The sequence below is a fragment of the Rousettus aegyptiacus genome, unplaced genomic scaffold (assembly GCF_014176215.1).
Source record: "Rousettus aegyptiacus isolate mRouAeg1 unplaced genomic scaffold, mRouAeg1.p scaffold_m13_p_4, whole genome shotgun sequence".
In the NCBI taxonomy this organism is placed as follows: Eukaryota; Metazoa; Chordata; class Mammalia; order Chiroptera; family Pteropodidae; genus Rousettus; species Rousettus aegyptiacus.
Window position 1 is genome coordinate 112,622,460 of NW_023416307.1, and position 22,507 is coordinate 112,644,966.

The window sequence follows — 22,507 nt, forward strand, 5'->3', positions numbered from 1 at the left end:
ATTATGTAATAAACTTTTACCTAGCTCTTAATCATCAAAGTAAATATTTCTCACGAAAGTCAAGAAAAAGCAAAACCATATTTGCAAGATGACCCCACGATAACAGATAGGAGTTACATACATGGCAATTTTCTGCTCATACTGCTTAGATGTCTCCTGATTTTTATTCAAAACAGATTTATTTTCATCCTGGACATAGGAAACAGCCTCAGTTTTTTGGAGTAGTCCCATAATAGTCTCATCCTTTGGCTGATTAGGAATACTGTTCAAATGTAGACTGTACTGACCTAAGGGGGGAAATGAATGCTTTAAAATTAATACTAAAATTATGTCTATTTCAATATGTTATCTTGGCATACTTATATAGTTTTAAAAACACTGCCTTACACATTACCTAATTACCTCTCATAGCAATTCTTGCATTGAGTATTGATTCCCTTTATGTCAAAAAAAGAAATTGAGTCCCAGAGATTAATGGCTGAGAGGTATGGCCGTAGCCATACAAATTCCTGTATCAAATAACAAGCAACAAAACAATAAACCTCCATTTACTCCTGACAACACTTTAAAAATATAAATGAAAACACGAACCACAACTTTATTGAGAACAAATGCAAATAGCTTTGTGAAAAACTCACTATCTTATCCTTATTTTCTCATTTAGCTAGGAAATCAGTGAAAAATTATCATGTTTCTATGCTCCAGCTATAATATTGATTCCAAATATTTGATACAGGGCTCATATGCTCACCTCAAAAATTATTCAAATTGCTCATTCATGTGCTAGTTAGTTCTCCTAGTGAAGGGAAAGCCTATCTAATATGCAGGTCGTTTATAATTAGGTGAATTCTTTCTACTTTGTAGATACTCTCTCTCATTATCCCTAACAAGTTTTTATTTTTTGTTTGTGCTAGAATTCTAGTCTTAAAGATAATATGTACCTCTCTTATTTTACAAGGAATAATCTAGACCAAGAGAAGGTAAATGACTTTATTGTCAGCACCTAGGGAGCTATCTGATCCCCTCAAATCAGTCATGGGGCCTGGTGCCTGTTAATTTTATTTTTATTTAGATCACCATTACCTAACAAAATCATAATATTTCTACTCATATTCACAATTCCTTAGCATAAAGCTGAAACAAGGCTTTTAAAAACATAATACAACTATGACTAATGAAACAGAAGGCATGTAACACTCTACTCTTCAAAGTCTAGGTTTTACATTGTTAAGAAGAAAGAGCTGCCAATCCTTAGCATGGATTGGGAGTCAGGAAAATCAACATTTTCAGCAACACAAGTCAAATATTCATAGTAAGGTTCCCTCGATTTCCACTAGAAATACTATAGTAACTTTTTAAAAACATCTTATACAATTATTTTAATGTAAATAAAGTCGCCTACATTCTAAAATAACTACAATAGTGTTTTATACTAACATCTTTTCTAGAGTCCATAGAAACTGGGTTTCTTAACACGATGGTACATGAGAATAATATTGAGGATTAACCTTAAAATATGGCATATTTTAACTATAAAAGTAATTTTTCATATAAGCATTCTTTAAAAGAATAATTTTAAAAAACTGTTACACATTAAAATAGAATTTAAGAGGCATAGTTACATAAAATCCAATGAACCTAAAATTCTAAAACACTTTATATTCATAAAATTAATATGATTTAAAACTAGAAAAATCTTACTTGTTTCCTGCTCCTTTCCATTCTCAGTCAGGGAAACAGATCTATTTCCTTGGTTTACCGTCATCAAAATCTGTTGTAGTTGGTCTTGTGTAAGACACACCAAACTACTCTTCATATTTTCACCTGTGAAGTGTTTTTTGCAAGGCTTCTGTTTAGCTACTACAGATATATTTATGGTGTTTCCAGTCTTCTGTATATTAGGAGTTGCAGGTGAAATAACTTTCTGGATGTGAAGATAGTCTTTATCTGCATACTGCTTGCATAAATCCTTAGGAGGCGAAAAAGTCATACTATTTTTTTCATCTTTTGCCAGTAAAGTTTGTGAACCAATTCTTTTCTTTTGCAAAAGCTTTTCACTTCTGATACAAGTATTTTGTGTTGATTTTAGAATGTATCCAGTTTGTTTTGTTCTTAAAGGGCATTTTGCAGTCTTGGTCTTATTTCCCATCTGTTAAAACACCAAAAATTTATTCTTTATAACAGCTCATGAAAAATCAACAATTATCTTCATATAATCTGTGGTAAGTCAGGCCTCTAAACTTTTTTCCCATTTTGCTAAGATATACATAAGAAACTATCATTTATCCTTTGCGAATCTTCATTTGAAAGCTTCAACAACTGGTATTATTATTTTATTCAGGATAATAAAGAATATAGAACTTTTATTAGAGTTGTTATAGGACATCTCCATTCAACTCCAGTGCTGAATCTCATGTCATGATTACACCACCCATACTACCGCTTTTCTTCATTGACATCTATAGACCCAAAGGTTATTAGCTTTTATTCCTTGAATAACTTAGCTTGTGGTTCATCATCCCTTGCTCTACTGTACCTCCTATATTAACTATATCCACCTAGATTATTCTTCCAATACCTTAGCCTCTCATTTCCTTGAACTCTGCTCCTACATACTTGTCTTCCATGCTACCTCAGTTATTCATGCCCCTAGTATATCTTATACTGACCTTGTAACCACCCATAATTGCAACCTCTCCATAATCTCAATTTCAAGCACTGCACAATGACCACCACCTCTTAATTTTTTTTCCAGCTTAACTTTCTCATATATCCCAATTCCAACAATTCTTTAACTCTGCTGGGACTATAATTTGTTGATTACCACTTTCCTCTTGTTCTCACTTCCCTCCTTACCAATCAAATTCCAGGAGCAACCAAAATCATGCCAATCTCAACTTCTCTGCTCTCATATATATACACTTGACAAATCCCAAACCTGGTAAAATCTAACTTTTCATCTACTCTGTGCTTGCATCCAAGGAGAAAAACACAGTCACAACATCTGGTTTCATCTTAAATAAAATACCCAAGACTAACAATGGGTTCTTCATGCTACCTGGCAGTCACACATTTCCCAAGTTCATTTACTCTCACTCTTTTAGCAACATTTCAACTTTTTCCAGTTTCCCAAAACCCCTAACTTTCTTTCATTCTCGGCTGAAGATCTTGATTAATATTTCACTGAAAATCTTAGAGAAGAATTTAGAAAAAAAAAACTTTAAATCTGTACCACCAAATCTGTACCAGCATCTGTATTCATGTGCACTGCTTGTCCTATTACTCATACCCATTCCCATAACCCTTTCTCAAGGATTTCTAACAATCCTTTGGCCTTCTCCTGAATCATCACTATTTTCTGCAGGTTTACATCTTTTTTACCATTTGAAGAAAAGTACTTGATTCCACTTTCTCCTCTCATCTCCTATAATTCCATTCCAACCAAGCTTTCACCCATACCACCCCATCACAACTGCTCATTATTGAATCTTCTCTCATATGCCTCATGTCATCAAACCTTGTTATATACATCTTCAAAATGTATCCTGAATCTGACAGTACTCCTGAACATCTCGTCACCCCTTTGCTCCAAGTCATTATTAGCTCTTGCCTGAATTACTGTAAAGCCTTCCAACTGGTTTTCCTGTTTCTAGCCTTGCTCCCCAGTCTATTCTCAATCCAGCAGCCACAACGTTTATAATAATATGTGTAAGTCAGATCATGTCGCTTTCTTCAAAAGCTTCCAATAGTTTTCCATCCTTCTTGAAAGAAAAGCTGAACGCATTCTGACCAAAAAAAAAAGACCCAATGATTTGTGCACCTTCCCCCATTTGTCCCCATTATCTGAACTCTAATCTCATTTTCTCTCTCTTGGCTTCCAGCCACATGGGCTTCTCGGTTATTCCTTGAATTCAACAAGACTTCCAGTCTTAGGCTTTAGCACTAATCAATCCCTTTATATAGGGTATTCTTCCTTCAAATATTTGCTCCAAAATCACCAGCTCAGGGAGGTCTTCTCTGACCATGCAATTTAAAACTGCAGGTTTCCTACTCTACCCTCTCTCTCACCTCCCTACCACTGCCCCTTTACCCAAGGCTGCTGCTGCCATGTCTCTAAAATGATTGTGCCTCTTCCCTTCCTCTCCTTTATTTTCTCTGTAGCATTTTTTGTCTTATGATAGTCTACATTTATATTCCTTATTGTCTGCTCATTTCACCCCTTTCTAATGTAGACTCCACAAAGCAGAGATTTTTGTCTGCTTTTTCCACTGCTATATTCCCAGCACCTAGAACAGTAAGTAGAACGGAGTAGGTGCTAAGTAAATTTTTGTTTCCTCAACTATGCCATTTTAAAAACTGAATTCTTTCTCCTCTCTCTCCCCGAATTATCTCCCCTTTCCAAAATATCCCATTTCTTTGGCTCTATAGTTCTAATCTCTCAGACCAGTAACCATGGAGTCATCTTTGACTCTTTATCCTATCCTCCCTTATAGTCTTCTTTAGTTTACCAGCATGTATCAGTTATTTCTTCCTTCCAAATCTTTTTCTTACCATTTACACAACAATAAGCCTAAATTCAGGTTTTCATTCCATTACTAGACCACAGTCTATCTCAAATCTATTCCATTTAATCCACTGTACATTTCTGCAAAACCAACTAACCTAAAATAATTCAACAGTCATTCAGTTAATAATAAATGTTGCTTTTATGTGCTCACCACTATGGGAGAAGTGCTGGAGGTGTAAAGTTGAATAAGACGAGATTCTTGCTGTCCAGGAGGAGGGTAGATGCCACATGGCTTTCATCTGGCTTATCATATCCCAACTTTCCTTGTCTTCCAACAAATTACATAATACATGACCACACTTTGGCAATTAGCCAATTACATTTTACCCTACTTTTCAAAATACACATGTAGAATCAGCTAGAAGATTCCCTTATTATCCTACTCATCTCACCTATATCCTATTTGTTCCTGGCTTTAGGCTTTTCATACCAAAAACACAATCTACAATGCTTTTACCCTCCTGTTCCTGTGGCTATTTTAATATAATTAATTCTATAAATGAGAAGTAGCAAACTCAAATACCTACTGTAAATTAGGCCAGGTGAGAACTATGATAAACTGAAGAGCACTCTTCCATCTAAAGGAGGCAGACACTACTCAGAACCAGCCTAAACTGCCAAAAAGGAACCTCAGTCTTCTTGCTAGATCAGCAGTCCCCAACCTTTTTGGCACAAGGGACTGGTACTCCTATTAGTATCTAATGCCTGATGATCTGAGGCGGAGCTGAGGCAGTGATGCTAGTGCTGTGGAGTGGCTGCAAAGACAGATGAAGCTTCACTCACTTACCCACCACTGGTCACCTACTGCTGTGTGGCCTGGTTCCTAACAGGCCATGGACCAGTACCTGCCTGGGGGTTGGGACCCCTAAGCTAGATCATCTAATATTTCAATCAACCAAAAATGCCAGATTTTACATTAAATTTTCCAATTTTTAGACACTGGAAATTCCAGTTTTTGAAAACCATTGTGTGGATTAAGCAAATTATCAGCAGATGCCACATAGCTTACACGGCTGAGCGCTACCACCTCAGTCTCCAACTACTGCAACTCCTACTCATCTCACCCTTCTTTGACTCACACTGTTAATGACCTTTTCTGGATCATTAACAGTTGAGCATTTCATTTATCTAATCAGATTCTCACTCAAACTGCTAAGAAGTACAGTGCATTCCCTCAACATATCTTTGAGGTTTCTCATTTCTGTCCCCTTCTTTCCATTCCATTAGCCACCATACAAGTTCAGGGACTCATGAGACTCTCCTTGGACTACTCTAACTGATCTTTAATTGGTCTCTGTTAATGATAATCTGTCCCTCATAGAGCTGCCCGAAGCCCTACAACACGAACTATTTAATTTATCATATCTAGTCTGCTTTTTAAAACTTCTTTAATACTCTCTACATGCAAATCAAATGAGTTCAAATGAATATACATTTAAACTCTTCATGATGGTGATCCCACTAATTTTTAAATTCTATACTTTCCCGAGGTACACATTATTCTCCAAATGCAAATTATGCTTTGTATCTCAGTATTTTGCCCACTATTTTCTATGAGCTTAGAATACACTTCCCTACTTCTTTGACTATAAAATATTTCTCTCATCTTTTAATTAAAATGCCACCTCATTTATGAAGCATCTCTTGATCTTTTCGAACTACAAAGAGCTGCTCTTTCCCAACGTTTTTTTATAACCCTACTATGGCACGCATTATATTCTATTTATATTACATAGTTACTTACCTGACAGATACCCCCACTTCAAGGAAACAGGGACTAGGTTTTACTTTATTTTTTCCTCTCATAGTCACAGAACAAATAAATCCAAGAGCTCGACAAACACACTAAAAATTTATAGCTTCAGTAAATCCTTGTTAAACAGAAACCTACTACTTGGAACTCTAATTTAATTAGAATTATTTTGCCCCATAAAATCAGAAATAATATACAGAAAAAGTCTTCTAAAAATATTTAATAAAGGGGGGTAGGAAGGAGGGGAAATGACTTTGCTTGAGCTCACTATATACTGGCTGGAAAATTACTGCTTGGCTATGTCCATGGGAACACAGGCTGTCACCCATAGGAACATAACATTCTAACGATAAGCTTTCTGCTTCTGTACCCCTGCTTGCACACCCAACCTGTGGGTCGACAGGTAGTGAATAGAAGAAAAATAGAACTTTGTGTTTAGACAGAATGAAGAATGGGATTTTGGGCTTAAAAACCCTGTACCTCTATCTTTCGGGGCTGTTTAATTTGGGGTCTGTGTACCCCTGGCAGACCCAGCTGGCTGAATAAAGAGTGTGTTCCCTATAACCCACTGTGTTCTGGTGGTCCATGTGCCTTTCGGGGGCTGGTGGCTACAATAACTATACATTCAACCAAATTTTGAATACTTTTTGTAGCTTAACACTAGAAAAGAACAATAAAACAAGGCAGTAAAAAAATCATGAACTACCAAATATTCAATTATGTTCAGGTCACCTAGTAAGAAAAAGCAATCTAGCCCAAATCATTTCCCAAATGTTTATGGGATGAGATGAATTTTAATAGATCAATTTTTTTTAATGCTTACAGAACCTGGTATTCCTAGATGGTCTCCCATCCAAGTACTAACTAGGCCCAATCCTGCTTAGCTTCTGAGATCAGATGAGATCGAGCATGTTCAGGGTGGCATGGCCATTCAAATTTTAATAGATCTAATAGGTCACAAATGTTTTTATGTAGCATGTTGATCTTTTACCTAGTTTTAATTCTACCAATATTTTTCATAATATAAAGACAGTGTCCAATGCAGTTGTTTAATATTGCCTGATTTCACAATATATACGACGCCAGGAACCCAAGGCAAAAAAGAATCAGAGAAAAGTAACATTTAAAATATAAAATGTGCTACCTAGCAATAATATCCTATACATCCTTCGATGTCACTACTCTGATTCTCATACATAGAAATATCTGTAAAATTTAATGTTTTATATTTCAAATGATTTGAGATAATTGAGTTTAGAATTCATAAATTACTCATATCGAATTATTAATATTTCTTCCATTTCTACTCCTATAAGCTAAGAAATAAGACTAGTAACCACCTTCATATTCATTACCACATACTAAAGAAATAGGCAAGAGATATTTTTATAGAATTAAACAAGTACTCTAACCACATGTTAAACTTGATGCAGATGAGATAGAGTTCAGCTGTGTTTAAAGAACACACTACAAAGATGACAGTAATTCAACCTGTAAGGAAAGGGAAAAACAACTGTAGGTAAATGTTGTAGTCATTCAGAAGCTTACCTCTGTAGAAAGCAAACAAGCACCATGGACTTCAAGTCAAGATGGTGGAGTAGGTAAACCCTGTGCTCTTCTCTCCCAATTACATCAAAATTACAACTAAACTACAGAGCATCCATCATTGAGAATCACCTGAGGTCTAACTGAATAGGAGTTCTATAACTAAGAATATGTAGAAGAAGCCTTATTGAGATTGGTAGAAGGGGTTAAGATATAGAACGGGCTGGTCCCAGGCCCACGTGTGGTGGTTAAAAATCAAGAGGGATATGTGAGATGCAGAAGTCCCTACTAAGGATTAGACCCAGCCCAACACCAGGCTCCCCAGTTCAGGGTTCCAGTGCCAGGAATAGAAGTCTCCATAACTTCTAGCTAGCTGTGAAAATCAGTGGAGATTGTAGCTGATTGAGACAGATGCCTGATGAAGTCCCAGGAATTATTCTTACAGGGCCCGCACAAAGACATACTTGCTGATGGACTCAACTTGAGCTCTGGGGCAGCAGCTCAAAAGGTGCCAGGGACATATGGGGAGAAAATGAATGGTCTGGCCTCGGGGCAAGGGCTGAAGGAGCAGCTTTCTCCCAAACAGAAGTGCTGGCAGAAGCCACTATTCCTTTGTTGAACCCTCCTCCCAGCCTGCACATGTAGGCAGGTGCCATATTTGAGTCTCCATCAACCAAGCTAACACTGCTCGTCTCACCCTGGTGATTTTCTGAGACCCCACCCCACATAACTTGCCCGCCCACCCAACTTGCTGGCCTACCCAAGCCAGATCCAGTGGCTTTCCCATACAAACAGCCTGTTTTGGCTCATGCTACAAACTTTCCCAAAATCTCTCAAAGGTTCACAAACCCCAAACAAGCAGCATCTGGCCTCAGCGTGCCCCATAACTCTTGATGAGCAACCCTAAACCCAGCATCAGTGGCAGCCAGCCTTGGTTCGCTTAGCCGCTCTCAGGTATCTCTAAGGCCAGCGCGAGTGGCAACCATGAGCAGATCACTTTGTAGCTCATAACAAGTGGCCCTAGGCAGGGCAAAGGCAGCGGCTGACCTTGGTCTACATCAGAGTCCCTCCCAAAAAGCCTCGGAACCAACATACCCAGTGGCCAGCTTCAGACCACAACAGAGAACCACCCAACCACTTCCAAAAACGAGACACCGAAGAAGCAGACTGGGCAGGCACCAGAGCCCCACTAAATTGAATCCTGTCCCATAGCATATTCTGCATAATAGCTCCTCCATTATAGTCACAGCCAGTCCTTACAATCAATCTGTTTGACAGTCAATTCCTCACACTGACATGTCATCAGCAATCAAAGTTCAACTACAACAGACAACCAACATTGAGGGATACACCTGGAGCACCTGGCTCAGGTGACCAGGAAGACTGTACCACTGAGCTCCACAGGACACTTACTACATAAGGCCTCTCTACCAAAACCAGAGGACACAGCAGCTCTACCTAATAGAAATAAACAAAGGGAGACAGCCAAAACACAGGGAGGCAGCCGAAACACAAAGAAACAACGTCCCAAATGAAAGAAGAGAACAAAGCTTCCGAAAAAGAACTAAATAAAAAAATGGAGAAAAGTAATCTAGCAGATGCAAAATTCAAAACACTGGTTATAAGGATGTTCGATGATCTCAATGAGAACTTAAACAGAGATAGAAAAATAAAAATGGAGACAGAAAACATAAAAAAGAACCAGTCATAAGTGATAAATACAATAACAAATGAAAAAATGAAAAGTACATTAAAAAATTCAACAGTAGATTAGATGAAGCAGAGAATCGAATCAGTTATTTGAAAAATAAGATAGCAGAAAATGTACATAAAAATAGCAAAAATAAATTTTTTTTTAATGAGGATAGTTTAAGGAACCTCTGGTACAATATCAAGCACACCAATATTCACATCACAGGAGTACCACCAAAAGAAAAGATGAAAAACTAAAAACTTATTTTAAAAAATAATGACAGAAAACTTCCCTAACCTGTTGAAGGAAATAGACATGCAAACCCAGGAAGCACAGTGAGTCACAAACAAGGGGAACCCAAACAGGCTCACATCAAGACGTAATAATTAAAATGCCAAAGGTTAAAGACAAAGATAGACTCTTAAAAGCAGCAGGAGAAAAGCAATTAGTTACCTACTAAGGAGCTCCCATTCGACCATCAGCTGATTTCTCAACAATAACTTTGCCAGAATGGATTGGCATGAAATATTCAAAGTAATGAAAAGCAAGGACCTACACCTAAGATTACTCTACCCAGCAAAGTTATCATTTAGAATCAAAGGACAAATAAAGAGCTTCTCAGGCAAGAAAAAGCTAAAGGATCTCATCACCACCAAACCAGTAGTACAAGAAATCTTGAAGGGACTTCTATAAAGAAAAAAGTCAAAAATACAAATAAAAAGGCAATAACTACATATCTCAACAATTACTTTAAATGTAACTGGATTAAATGCTCAAATCAAAAGACATAGGGTACCTGAATGTATAATAAAACAAGACCCTTACATGTTGCCTACAAGAGACTTACTTCATAAAGAAAGACACACAGACTGAAAGTAAAGAGACAGAAAAAGGTATTTCGTGAAAATGGAAATGAAAAAAAAAAAAAAAGCTGAAATATCAATAATTATACCAGACTTTAAAACAAATACTATAACAAGAAACAAAGAAAGAAACATGGAGGAGTGAGAGACATCCCCAAATTCTCCCCTTGAAACAACAATAACCTGAACATGAAAACTCAACAAAAAACACCCAAACCACACATCTGAGCATGGAATCTACACATAAGAGCTACCACAGGTCAGGACCCCAGGTGTCAGGTAGTAGACTGGGAGGAACAAAGAAGCTGCCTCTCGCAGCTGCTGGAGCTCCCTGTAGGAGAGGGGGAGGGGTGAAGGGGCGGCAACTTCCCTGAATAGCCCTGCCTGGGAGTTCTGTGAGGTCCATGCAACCGGCGGCAGTGCCTAGCCATCAGGGCAGAAGACAGAGAAACAAGGACAGCAGATAAACAACAGTTGATTTTTACCAACCACGGTTGCAAAATCGAAGCTGAGCTGCAGCCTCCATCCCCCAACCCAGAGAGACCCAACTCATAAACCCTCCTAGACAGACCACCACAGAGTCCCAGGGGAATCTAAGTAAATGCTACCAAAACTATCACTAACACTGACAGGGACTGAGACTGAGGGTAGCGAGCGTGATTAAACATCTGTAAGAAAAAAAATAAATTATTAAAACTTTATATAAAGCAGAGATCCAAGAGGATTAGAAAGTGCATACTGGGAAAGAAAAGAACACCACCTTTTTTGCAACAAGCTAGGGACCGTTATATAATAAATCTTTCTGAACAAAAAAGCAGAAAACGCTTCCATTAATGCCCAGGTGAAGAAATAGTCCATTAAACACCATGAACAACCAAGGTGACAAGGCATCTCAGAGAGAAAGAGAAAAAATCTCCAGAAAATAAGCTTACAGACATAGAAATATGCGACGTAAATGACAGAGAAGTCAGGATGGTACTTTTGAAAAAAACTCAATGAGATCCGAAATGAATCATATCAACAATTTCAAGAACTGAAAAAACAAATAGATGAGCAGAATGAGTTCTTTAGCAAGGAGACTGAAACCCTCAAAAAGAATAGAATAGACCTTCTGGAGATAAGAACACACTGCAAGAGTTGAAAAATGAAATAACAAGCTTGGGAAATGGAGTTGACCAAATGGAGTAAAGGATCAGTGATATCGAAGACAGAAATTTAGAAATAAATCAGAAAGAAGAGAGAAACAGAAGAATGAAAAATAATGAAAGAGAAATACAAGAACTAGCTGATACCATCTGGAGAGGAAACATAAGAATAATGGGCATTATTGAAGGCGAGGAAAAGGAGCAGGGATTGGAAAGCATTTTCAGACAAATAGCTGACAAGAATTTCCCAAATCTAAGGAATGAGCTGGAGCTTAGAATTCAAGAAGTCAACAGAACACCCAATTATATCAACCCAAAAAGGCCTTCACCAAGATACATTGTATTAAAATTATCAAAAATCAATGACAAAGACAGAATTCTCAGGGCAGCCAGGGGAAAAAAGATGGTAACCTACAAAGGAAAACCTATTAGATTATCATCGAACTTCTCAGCACAAATCTTACAAGCCAGAAATGAAGAGAATCAAATATTCGAACTATTAAATGAAAGAAACTACCAGCCAAGAATAATGTATCCAGCTAAGCTCTCTTTTAGATATGATGGAGAAATAAAGACCTTTACAAATATACAAAAATTCAGGAAAATCTCCACTATAAAGCCTGCACTACAAGAAATACTAAAAGGGGTCACTTCACCTAAAACAAAATGACTAATAATAATAATAATAATAATAATAATAATAATAATTAGGAGTAAGAGGACTAACAGGCTGATAAAAGTAGAGGACTGCAACTCCTACTAGGAACAGGATATTATAAGCTTAAATATAAGAAGAGATTTGCTATAGCAAGATAGGAATGAACATTCGGCATACATAGGGACAAACTGAGACAACAATGACTGAAAAGGGGAGGATTCAAAGATCCAAATTTGCAAAGGGGAATGGAGATGAAGCATGCACAGAAGGAAAGGGACGACTATATATATATATATATATATATATATATATATATATATATGTATGTATATGTATATATGTATGTATGTATACACACACACACACACACACGTACTATCCTTTTCATATTCGCAATGGTAACCACACACCAAAGATTCAGAACCAAATATATAACATAAACCAAGAAGAATCACAGGGAAAGTCCACAAAAGCCAATCAAAAACAAACAAACAAACAAACAAACCAGAAACACACGGACAATGAAGCAATGGAAACACTGAGCTACCAGAAAGCAAAAGATAAAATGGCTATTGAAGACCTCATATTTCAATAATCACCCTAAATGTAAATGGACTGAACTCACCAATAAAAAGGCACAGATTGCAGATTGGATCAAAAAACAAACGCAACCATATGCTGCCTCCAGGATATACATCTCAGTTCCAAAGCCAAATATAGACTCAAAGTGAAAGGATGGAAAAGGATATTTCAAGCAAATGGCATTCAGAGAAAAAACAGTAGTGGTGCTAATATCAGAAGAAATAGACTTCAAAATAAAAAAGGTAAAGATAGATACTGAGGGACACTTCATAATGATAAAGGGAATCATGCACCTATGTTCCCAATCAGGGAGCCCCAAAATATGTAAAGCAATTACTAACAGAACTAAAAGAAGGAGCAGACCAAAACACTATTGTAGTAGAGGACCTAATACCCCACTGTCGGATATAGACAGATCATCCAAACAGAAAATCAATAAGGAAATAATATCCTTAAATGATATATTAGACTAACTGGACATAATTGACATTTACAGAGCCTTTAATACCCAAACAGCTACTTATATACTCTTCTCTAGTGCACATGGAACATTCTCAAGGACTGACCACATGCTGGGACACAAAGATAGTCTCAACAAATATAAGAGGTTTTAAATCATACCAACCATATTCTCTGATCATAATGCTTTGAAACTAGAGATCAACTGCAAAAAGAAAGCAGAAAGAACCACAAACACATGGAGATTAAACAATATGCTACTGAAGAATAACTGGGTCAGAGAAGAAATTAAAAGCAAGGTCAAGAGATACATATAAATGAATGATAATGATAGTACAACATATCAAAACTTTTGAGACACGGCAAAAGTGGTCATAAGAGGAAAGTTCACATCATTACAGGCCTATCTCCAAAAACAAGAATGAGCCCAAATAAACAACCTAATGCTTCATCTTACAAAACTAGATAAGGAAGAACAAATGAAGCCTAAAGTCAGCAGAAGGAAAGGAATAATTACAATTAGAGCAGAAATAAGTGAAATTGAAGACAAAAAAAAAAATAGAAAAAATAAATGCAACAAAGAGTTGGTTTTTTGAGAAGGTTAATAAAATTGACAAACCCCTGGATAGACTCACTAAAGAAAAAAGAGAAAGGACACAAATAAACAAAATCAAGGATGAAAAAGGGGAAATTATGACTGACATTGCAGAAATACAAAGGATCATGCAAGAATATTATGAAAAGGTATATAACATCAATTTCATAACCTAGAAGAAACAGACCAGTACTTAGAAAAATACAACCTTCCTAGACTGAATTAAGAAGAATTGGAAAATCTAAATAGTCTGATCGGCAGTATGGAAATTGAAACAATCAACAACCTCCCAAAAGGTAAAAGTCCAGGACCAGAATGCTTCATCAGAGAATTCTACCAAACATTCAAAGAAGATTTAATACCTAGTCTCCTCAAACTCTTCCAAAAAGTCAAAGAGGAGGCAACTTCCCAACTGTTTTTATGAAGCCAATATTATCTTGATACCAAACCTGGTAAAGATAACATAAAAAAAGAAAACTGTAGACCAAAATCTCTCATGAATACAGATGTAAATAAGATACTAGCAAACCGAATACAGCAACATATTAAAAAGATTATACACCGCAGTCAAGTGGGCTTCCAACCAGAGGCACAGGGATGGTTCAACATATGTAAATCAATGTAATACGCCACATAAACAAATTAAAAAATAAGAATCATATGATCATATCAATAGATGCAGAGAAAACCTTCAACAAGATACAGCACCCATTTATGATCAAAACACTTAAAAAAACTGGTATAGAAGGAAAGCACCTTAACATAATAAAGGCCATATATGACAAGCCCTCAGCCAATATTATACTTAATGGTAAAAAACTAAAAACCTTCCCTCTAAGATCAGGAACAAGGCAAGGCTGTTCACTATCGCCACTGTTATTCAACATAACATTAAAGGTCCTAGAGAGTGCAATTAGACAAGAGAAAGATATAAAAGGCATCCAAATAGGAAATGAAAAAGTCAAACTGTCACTATTTGCAGATGACGTGATTCTCTATATACAAAACCCTAAAGACTCCACAAGAACACCACTAGAAACAATAAGCAAATACAGTAAAGTTTCTGAATACAAAAATCAACGTCCAAAAATCCATAGCATTCACATACTCAAATAATGAAGTGTTAGAAAAAGTGGAATAAATAATTCCTTTTGCAATTGCAACAAAAAGAATACCTAGCAATAAATCTAACGAAACATGTGAAGGACCTATATAATCAAAACTGTAAGACCCTATTAAAAGAAATTGAAGAAGATACAAAGAAAGGAAAGATATTCCATGTTCTTGGATTGGAAGAATCAAGATAGTTAAAATGACCATATTACCTAAAGCATTATACACATGTAAGGCAATCCTCATCAAAATCCCATCAGCATTTTTTTAAAAAATCATGAGGTTTATATAGAAGCACAAAAGACCCCGATTTGCCAAAACCGTCCTGAGAAAATAGAACTAGGATGGAGGCATCACTCTGCCTGACTTCCAATTATAATACAAAGCGACAGTAATCAAACGGAATGGTATTGGCATCAAAACAGACACTTGGACCAGAAGAACAGAATCGAGAGTCCAGAAGTAAGCCCATACTTACATGGGCAAATAATTTTTGACAAAAAAAGCCAAAAACATACAGTGGAGAAAGGAAAGCCTCCTCAACAAATGGTGCTGAGGGAACTGGAAAGCCATCTGCAAAAGAATGAAACTAGATTGTTGTCTATCACCACACACTCAAATTAACTCAAAATCGATTAAGGAGCTGAATATAAGACTGGAATTAATAAAAATGTATAGAAGGAAACATGGGAACTAAACTCAAGGACCTTGGACTTAAAGAGGATTTTATGAATTTGACTTCAAAGGCAAGAGACGTAAAAGCTAAAATAAATGAATAGGACTTCATCAAACTAAAAAGCATCTGCTCAGGAAAAAAAATCGTCAACAAGGTAAAGAGACAACCATCCAAATGGGAAAATATATTTGAAAGCAATGTCTCCAGTAACAGCCCAATAGCCAAAATATACAAAGAAACTCATACAACTCAGAAACAACAAAAAAACAAACGATCCAATCAAAAAATGGACAGAGGACCTGAACAGACACTTCTCCCTAGAGGATATACAAATGGCCAACAAATACATGAAAAGATGCTCAACATTGCTAGCTATTAGGGAAATGCAAATCAAAACCATACCTGTTAGAATAGCTATAATCAACAGGACAAGTAATAACAAATGTTGGAGAGGATACGGAGAAAAAGGAAACTCCATACATTGCTGCTGACTGCAAATTGGTAAAGCCACTATGGAAAACACTATGGAGGTTCCTCAAAAATCTAAGAATTGACCTACCATATGATCCAGCAATCCCTCTACTGGGCATTTATCCCAAAGACTTGAAAACCCATATCCAAAAAGATATTTGCACATCGATGTTCCTAGCAGCACTATGGAAGCAATCAAAGTGTCCTAAGATAGATGATTGGCTAAAGAAGCTGTGGTACATATATACAATGGAATATTACTCAGCCATAAGAAGAGATGAAATACTGCCATTTGCGACAACATGGATGGACCTTGAAATAATCATATTAAGTGAAATAAGCCAGACAGAAAAAATTGAAAATCACATAACACTTTTTTGTGGGATATAAACCTAAAAGCAACAAATGAACAGTACAAACAGACTCATGGACAATGGACTAGTGGTTACCAGAGGGGAGGGGGGAGGTACACAAGGAAAAAAAAAGTAAATCATTTATTCAATTAAATTAATCAATCAATTAAAAAATGAGAGAGACAAAGAAAGACCCAGTGATTCCACCTCTATTTATCCAAAGAAATCCAAAACACTAATTCAAAAAGACATCTATCATCTGTATGTTCACTGCAGCATTATTTACCATAGCTAAGATATGAACGCTACCTAAGTGTCCCTCAATAGATGAATGGATAAAGGAGTACATGTATACAGTGGCACATTATTCAGCCATAAAAAGGAATGAAATCTTGCCATCTATAACAACATGGATGTACCTAGAGGGTATTATGCTAAGTGAAATAAGTCAGACAGAGAAAGACAAATACCACGATTTCACTTATATGTGGAATCTAAAATACAAAATAAACAAACATAGAAAACAGAAACAAACTCATAGATACAGAGAACACTTTGATGGTTGCCAGATGCAGGGATTGAGGGATGGGTGAATGGGGGTAAAAGATTAAGAGGTACAAACTGGTAGTTAATAAAATAGTCATAGGGATATAAAGTATAGCATATAGTACATAGTCAATAATATTAAAATAACTCTAATGTCAGATGGGTACTAGATTTATAGGGGTGATGATCACTTAGTAAATTATATAAATGTTTAATCACTATGTTATACATCTGAAACTGATGTTATTATATAGCATGTTATATTATTATATTGCATATAGTTATATTGCATAACTATAATTGTAAAATAAAAAATTATATCAAAATTGTATATATTTAAGAAGTACAACTTGATTTATGTATACATCATGAAATAATCACCACGATCAAACTAATTAACATGTCATATCACAGCTATCATTCATCACTATTTTGGAGTCCCAAAAGCAAGAGATAAATCCAAACAATTTGCTTTAAGACAGTAAATAATTCAACTGAGACACATTAATTACTCTGGAAAAAAGTAATTAGAATATCCCTAGACCACTGACAGAATTTTGTAATGATTGTACCAAAAGTCTAAGACTAGTAACTTGTTTATTATAGGCATGAAAAGGTATCTCCAAATGTTCTAAATTGGTTAAAAAGACAATCAAATATCTTCACAAATGTGGTGAATACAGCAAATCCGTTAAGGACATCAATGAAAGAGAGAACATATGAGAGAATAGAGGCCAGGGGAAGATCAAAATCAACCATTAAAAGTAGCTTTTTATCTAGGACATTGAAAAGGGGCACTATGTTAATGTGAATCAAATAAAAGTAGTAGTAATATTTTAAAAGGGGAGGGCCAGGAAAAAATATACAATCTATATTCTGCTATTAAGGGAACACACAAGGTATATAATTATATACCATATATAGAAAGAGAGAAATAATCTTTATAGGTAGGTAGCCTATGGAATTACCCTGATCATCACTGCCTGTTTTATTAAGTGACTGATATTCTGGGTACCAAGCAACTTCTCCACCTTGATTAAACCTGGAAGAAATTGCAAAGCCATCAAGTTCTTAGGGTTGAAAAGTGCCACATCATCCATAATGGGCTCTATTCAAAGACATGCAAGAAAGACCTTAAGATACTACAAAGATCAAGGGGAAAGGGAGCAATAGTAAGTTACAGAAGAGCAGAGTATAAAATTCTGCTGATTTTAATCTAAAAATAGAAAAAAATAGAAATAGAAAAAGTAGTGGTATCAAACATTTTTTTAAGTGGTGTTGTAATATGTAGAAAAAGGTTCCTAATAAAAAAATAATTCAAAAAGAAAATTATCATTAAGCTTGTGTGATCTCTTAAAGCAGAAAAGTTAAATGTATGTAAGAATTTATGAATCGAATACACGCTTTTAATGTGGGAAAATGAAATGAGTATTAAAAAAATATTTGTTTTAAAGTCTGAATATCTATTTTTAAACATCTTGAGAACTGTACTTTCCAGTACAGTAGCTATTAAATTTAAATTAAACATTAAATAAAATTAAAAATTCACTTCCTTGGTCACACTAGCCACATTTTTAGTGTTCAATAACCACATACGCCAAGTGACTGGCTCCCATATTAGACAGCACTGATTTGAGAATATTTCTATCATGGCAGAAAGCTTTCTTAGCACTAATCTAGAGAAAAGTGTTCTAAAAGGCTTTTTCAATGAAAAAAATTATGATTCCATTTCTGTGAAAGGACCAGCCTGAAAGCAAGGGAACAATAACTTCTCACCACCATTCCAACCCCCTTATGATATTTTCACAGAAATTATTTTCAAATAACTGTAAAGAAAACCATATTTTACATTTGAAAATAGATGAGGTCAAAGTTATTTGGCTTACCTTCACAGAAATTTTTGATTTACGTTCTACAAAAGAAAACAAAATTACTTAACTATCAACCAAAAATAAACTAAGGTAGTAACAAAAGAAAATTTTAATTAGCATTGTTTTAAGATTTTAAGTAGGAGAATTAATACCAAGAGGATTAACTTTAGGTTTTGTCTGAGCATTCTTTTATAGTACAGTTCAAGTATTTCGATTTTATTTTTATTTTCCAAAGTAAAACTATGGACAGATCAGGGAAAAAGGAAATAAATGTGAATGAGAAGACAACCAAAGTATACTCTAACACAAAAAATGACTTAAGCAACTGTGACCTTATTATAAATTTAACTTCCTCAAACAATACATTCTTTACATGCACAAAACATAATTATGTTTCATCTGTATTACTGATTAGGCAATAAGGACATCTGCTACCTGCAAATCTAATGAAGAGATATATAACACATGAAATATACTGGGAGATTAAATTTTAGGACTACATATGACAGTGGTAAGCAGCGATGGATTGACAACTTGATAAAATATAAACTCAAGGAAGTTAGGGGGAAATAGTTTTTTTCAAAATACCATTTAAATATCATGCTACTACAAGCAAAAATCCTGTTAAACTAGCGTAAATTTTATGTAAGAATTTTAAAAGTTAACATTTTAGGTTCTGGTAACACAGCATACCATATGGAGACAATATTAGTTTGGTTTTCCCATCCAATAATTCAGTTTCAAGCGTTAAGCCATCTCTGCAAAATAAAAGAAAAAACGTTGTAATTTTAAGAAAAGCAACATTTTAAACAGCCAGAAATGCTCATTTGAACCTTTAAAGTGAATCTACTCTTTTGAATTCTTTCGAATTTATACAGGAATCTTGTAAATATTAAACCATTCTTTTAATTAAAAACATTTTTCAATCTAAGATAAAAATAAAAACTACAGGAAGAAAATTCTTGAAACTTTCTAGTGACAAAGAATTTCTTACCTTTAATCTGAAATTTCATTTTGTTACTGGTAAGCAACAAATTAATGCAATGATCACACCATCATTTAACTTATAACTCCAGACTGAAAAAAAATAATGCTATTACCGAAACTCCTTACTTAAGTTAAAGGAGCAAAACATACCTATCACTTATTAGTTTCATAATGATCTCATGACTAACACATTCTATGACATGCTAGCGTTATTTGAAAATTATTTGAGCATTCTTTGAAAATGAGCTATAACATTGCCACCAGGGTTATTCACTGCTTGAGTAGAGTTAGTTCTATTTTGAACACTACAACTACTACATATTTACATTAGTGACACTTTTGTTACTATCACAACAATAAATCTATTTTAAACTTTGGTGGCTATACTTATTTGTGCATGTTAAATCCAAGAGCACAAAGTAACAGCAAGACACTGCCAATAAACTTGTAGGTGTGGTCAGGTCCCAATAAAAATTCTAAAAACAAAAATGGCAGTCAATTCACTGTTTTAGTTAAAATAAGAGAGGGGGATACAAAAGTGACTTCCAAGAAACAATATTAAATCCAACGGACCAGTTAAGAGAAAGGCCTGATTACAAACACGAAATAGGAGGTGTTGCTCAACATATTTACTAAAACACTGGAAAGAACGGGTTTTAAGGGATTCCCTGTAGCAAGGATCCGAACAGTTCCTATTTAGGTTGGTGAAACTAAAAAAGACCTTGAATGAAACAGTAAAGTACTTGTGTTTTGCCCTACTGCACTGTAAATTCCTCCAGGTGCAGAATGTCTTATTTTTTATATCCCTAAATTCTAAAACAATATTTACGAAATGATGTGCAATAATCTGAGTTTGGTGACTTTTCATTAATTATTAAATTTCCCAGTGATGAAAACCATGCAACAGTCCTTTTTATTTAGTCAACCAGTCGTGAACGAAGGCCTATCTGGTGCCAGGAACTAGTAATACAGGGATAGATTCACCGAGAAGCCGCAGTTCCTCGCATGGAGGGCGTTAAACTAACCTAGGCGCTCCGACAATCTGCAAAGACGCGGTCGCAAAGAACCAGAGGCCTGCGCCACGATTTCTCCCGGGATGCCGCTAAGCTTTCTCTCTCCACCTGCCCTCAACGTTTATCTCCTACCCTCTTTCTCCACCCAGAGGGTAAATAAGGGGCGGAAAGAAGGTCACGACAGGTTTAATTAGAGTTATGAAGTGGAAAAGCAAGGGCTGCGGAGAGGAAAGGACAACCCAGCCCCTCTGCTCCATCCATCTCAAGGAGCCTGGCACTGCCGCTGAGGGCGAGGCAGGCCTGGAAGGTTCTCCGTGAGGGATTCCCAAGGGTCTGACCCAGCCTCACCCCTATCCGCCGACGCCCACCTTTTTTCGCCCCAGCTTACCCCAAGTTCATGGCCCGACCTCTCTCCACAGGACGCTCAAGCCCCTTGTGTACGTCAGTTGCCGCCGCCGGTTAACAAACTCTATGCCGATTGGATGCAATGATGCCGGTGAAGTGGAAGGCTGGACCAATCAGTGCTGGGCTTACTGGTTTGCGCTCATCGGGGGCGGGGCTGCACGGATGACAGGCTTCTTTTGGTAGGCCTGGGGCTCGTGGTCCTGACACTTGAATGGTGGAAGCCTTCGTGCCTCGGGCTTCTATCTCCCCAGCGTTCACAGGGAGTCCTCAGAGAAGTGCCTCAGCTCAAGTGGAGGGGGCAATAGTTGGGAGAAACAGAAAAATGTAAACGTTTTTTAGGAAATTGACATTTTCTATGTTTTATATTTGGAAGAGAGACTTATTTTAGTATAAAATAAGTGTGTGTGTGTTGGGGGACGGGTTCCGGGGAGAAACATCTAGGGCGCATACAAGGATATGTCTTGTTTTTTGCCGTCACCTCAACATGAAGCCTAACACATTGTAGCTCTTTTTAAATAGCAGCAACAATCACAAGTACTCAATAAATTTAGCTCTTATGTGCCAGACATGAATCTAAGCGCCTTATGTCTATTATTTAAGTTTTACAACATTATCCTGGAGGCACAGAGAGGTTAAGCAACTTGTCGAAGGTCACTGACTATCAAACCATTTAACCTCAGAGCCCATGTTCCAATTTAGTGTTATATGAATATAATGTATCCATCCTTCAAATCTCAAAAACTTCACTTTCTCCACTCAAGGCTCCCCTGGAATTCACTAGCGGGCAAATCAGGAACCCATTCTCTGAACTCTCCGATTGCTGTCCTTTCAATCAGGATACAAATACATTTAAGATACTGTGCCAAAGTGTGCTTCAGAGGGGCAAACAGTTTGTATCATACATCTCCATAGCCACAGCACCTGGTGCTGAGCAGTATAGACAGTATATATTTCTCAAATGAATGAATAGCAAAAAATTAAAATGCCAACGTTATTAAATTTGACTGAATTATATTTCATGATGAGGATGCCCCTAGATTACAATGCAGTTACTAAAAGTTTACAATTTCTTTCGTCTATTTACTCAACGTGATTTTTACAAATTATAGTTGTAATAAATTAGGCACATTGAATTCTCTTGGTACATTTAGTGAAAACTCAAGGAGCTCTTTCAATATTCACTTACGTACCTGGCCTGTGGAGGATACACTT

The 22,507-nt window shown here is 36.2% G+C and overlaps 1 protein-coding gene and 1 pseudogene across 7 annotated transcripts in view; both read right to left on the minus strand.

Annotated features, from left to right (window-relative positions):
* The window catches only part of CCDC66 (coiled-coil domain containing 66), a 52,921-nt gene extending 31,578 nt beyond the window's left edge, over positions 1 to 21,343 (minus strand). For 4 of the 7 annotated variants that reach the window (XM_036219815.1, XM_036219820.1, XM_036219816.1 and 1 more), the window contains exons 1-5: positions 21,279 to 21,343; positions 19,584 to 19,648; positions 18,906 to 18,931; positions 1,702 to 2,149; positions 122 to 287 (exon numbers count right to left, since the gene is read on the minus strand). In XM_036219815.1, coding sequence (XP_036075708.1) covers positions 122 to 287; positions 1,702 to 2,149; positions 18,906 to 18,931; positions 19,584 to 19,648; positions 21,279 to 21,289 — 716 coding nt within the window. In that variant the 5' untranslated portion in view covers positions 21,290 to 21,343. The other 3 variants (XM_036219819.1, XM_036219817.1, XM_036219818.1) reach the window with 3 other exon arrangements.
* Positions 7,137 to 7,255, minus strand: LOC118601934 (annotated as a pseudogene).
* Positions 21,344 to 22,507: the final 1,164 nt, after the last annotated feature.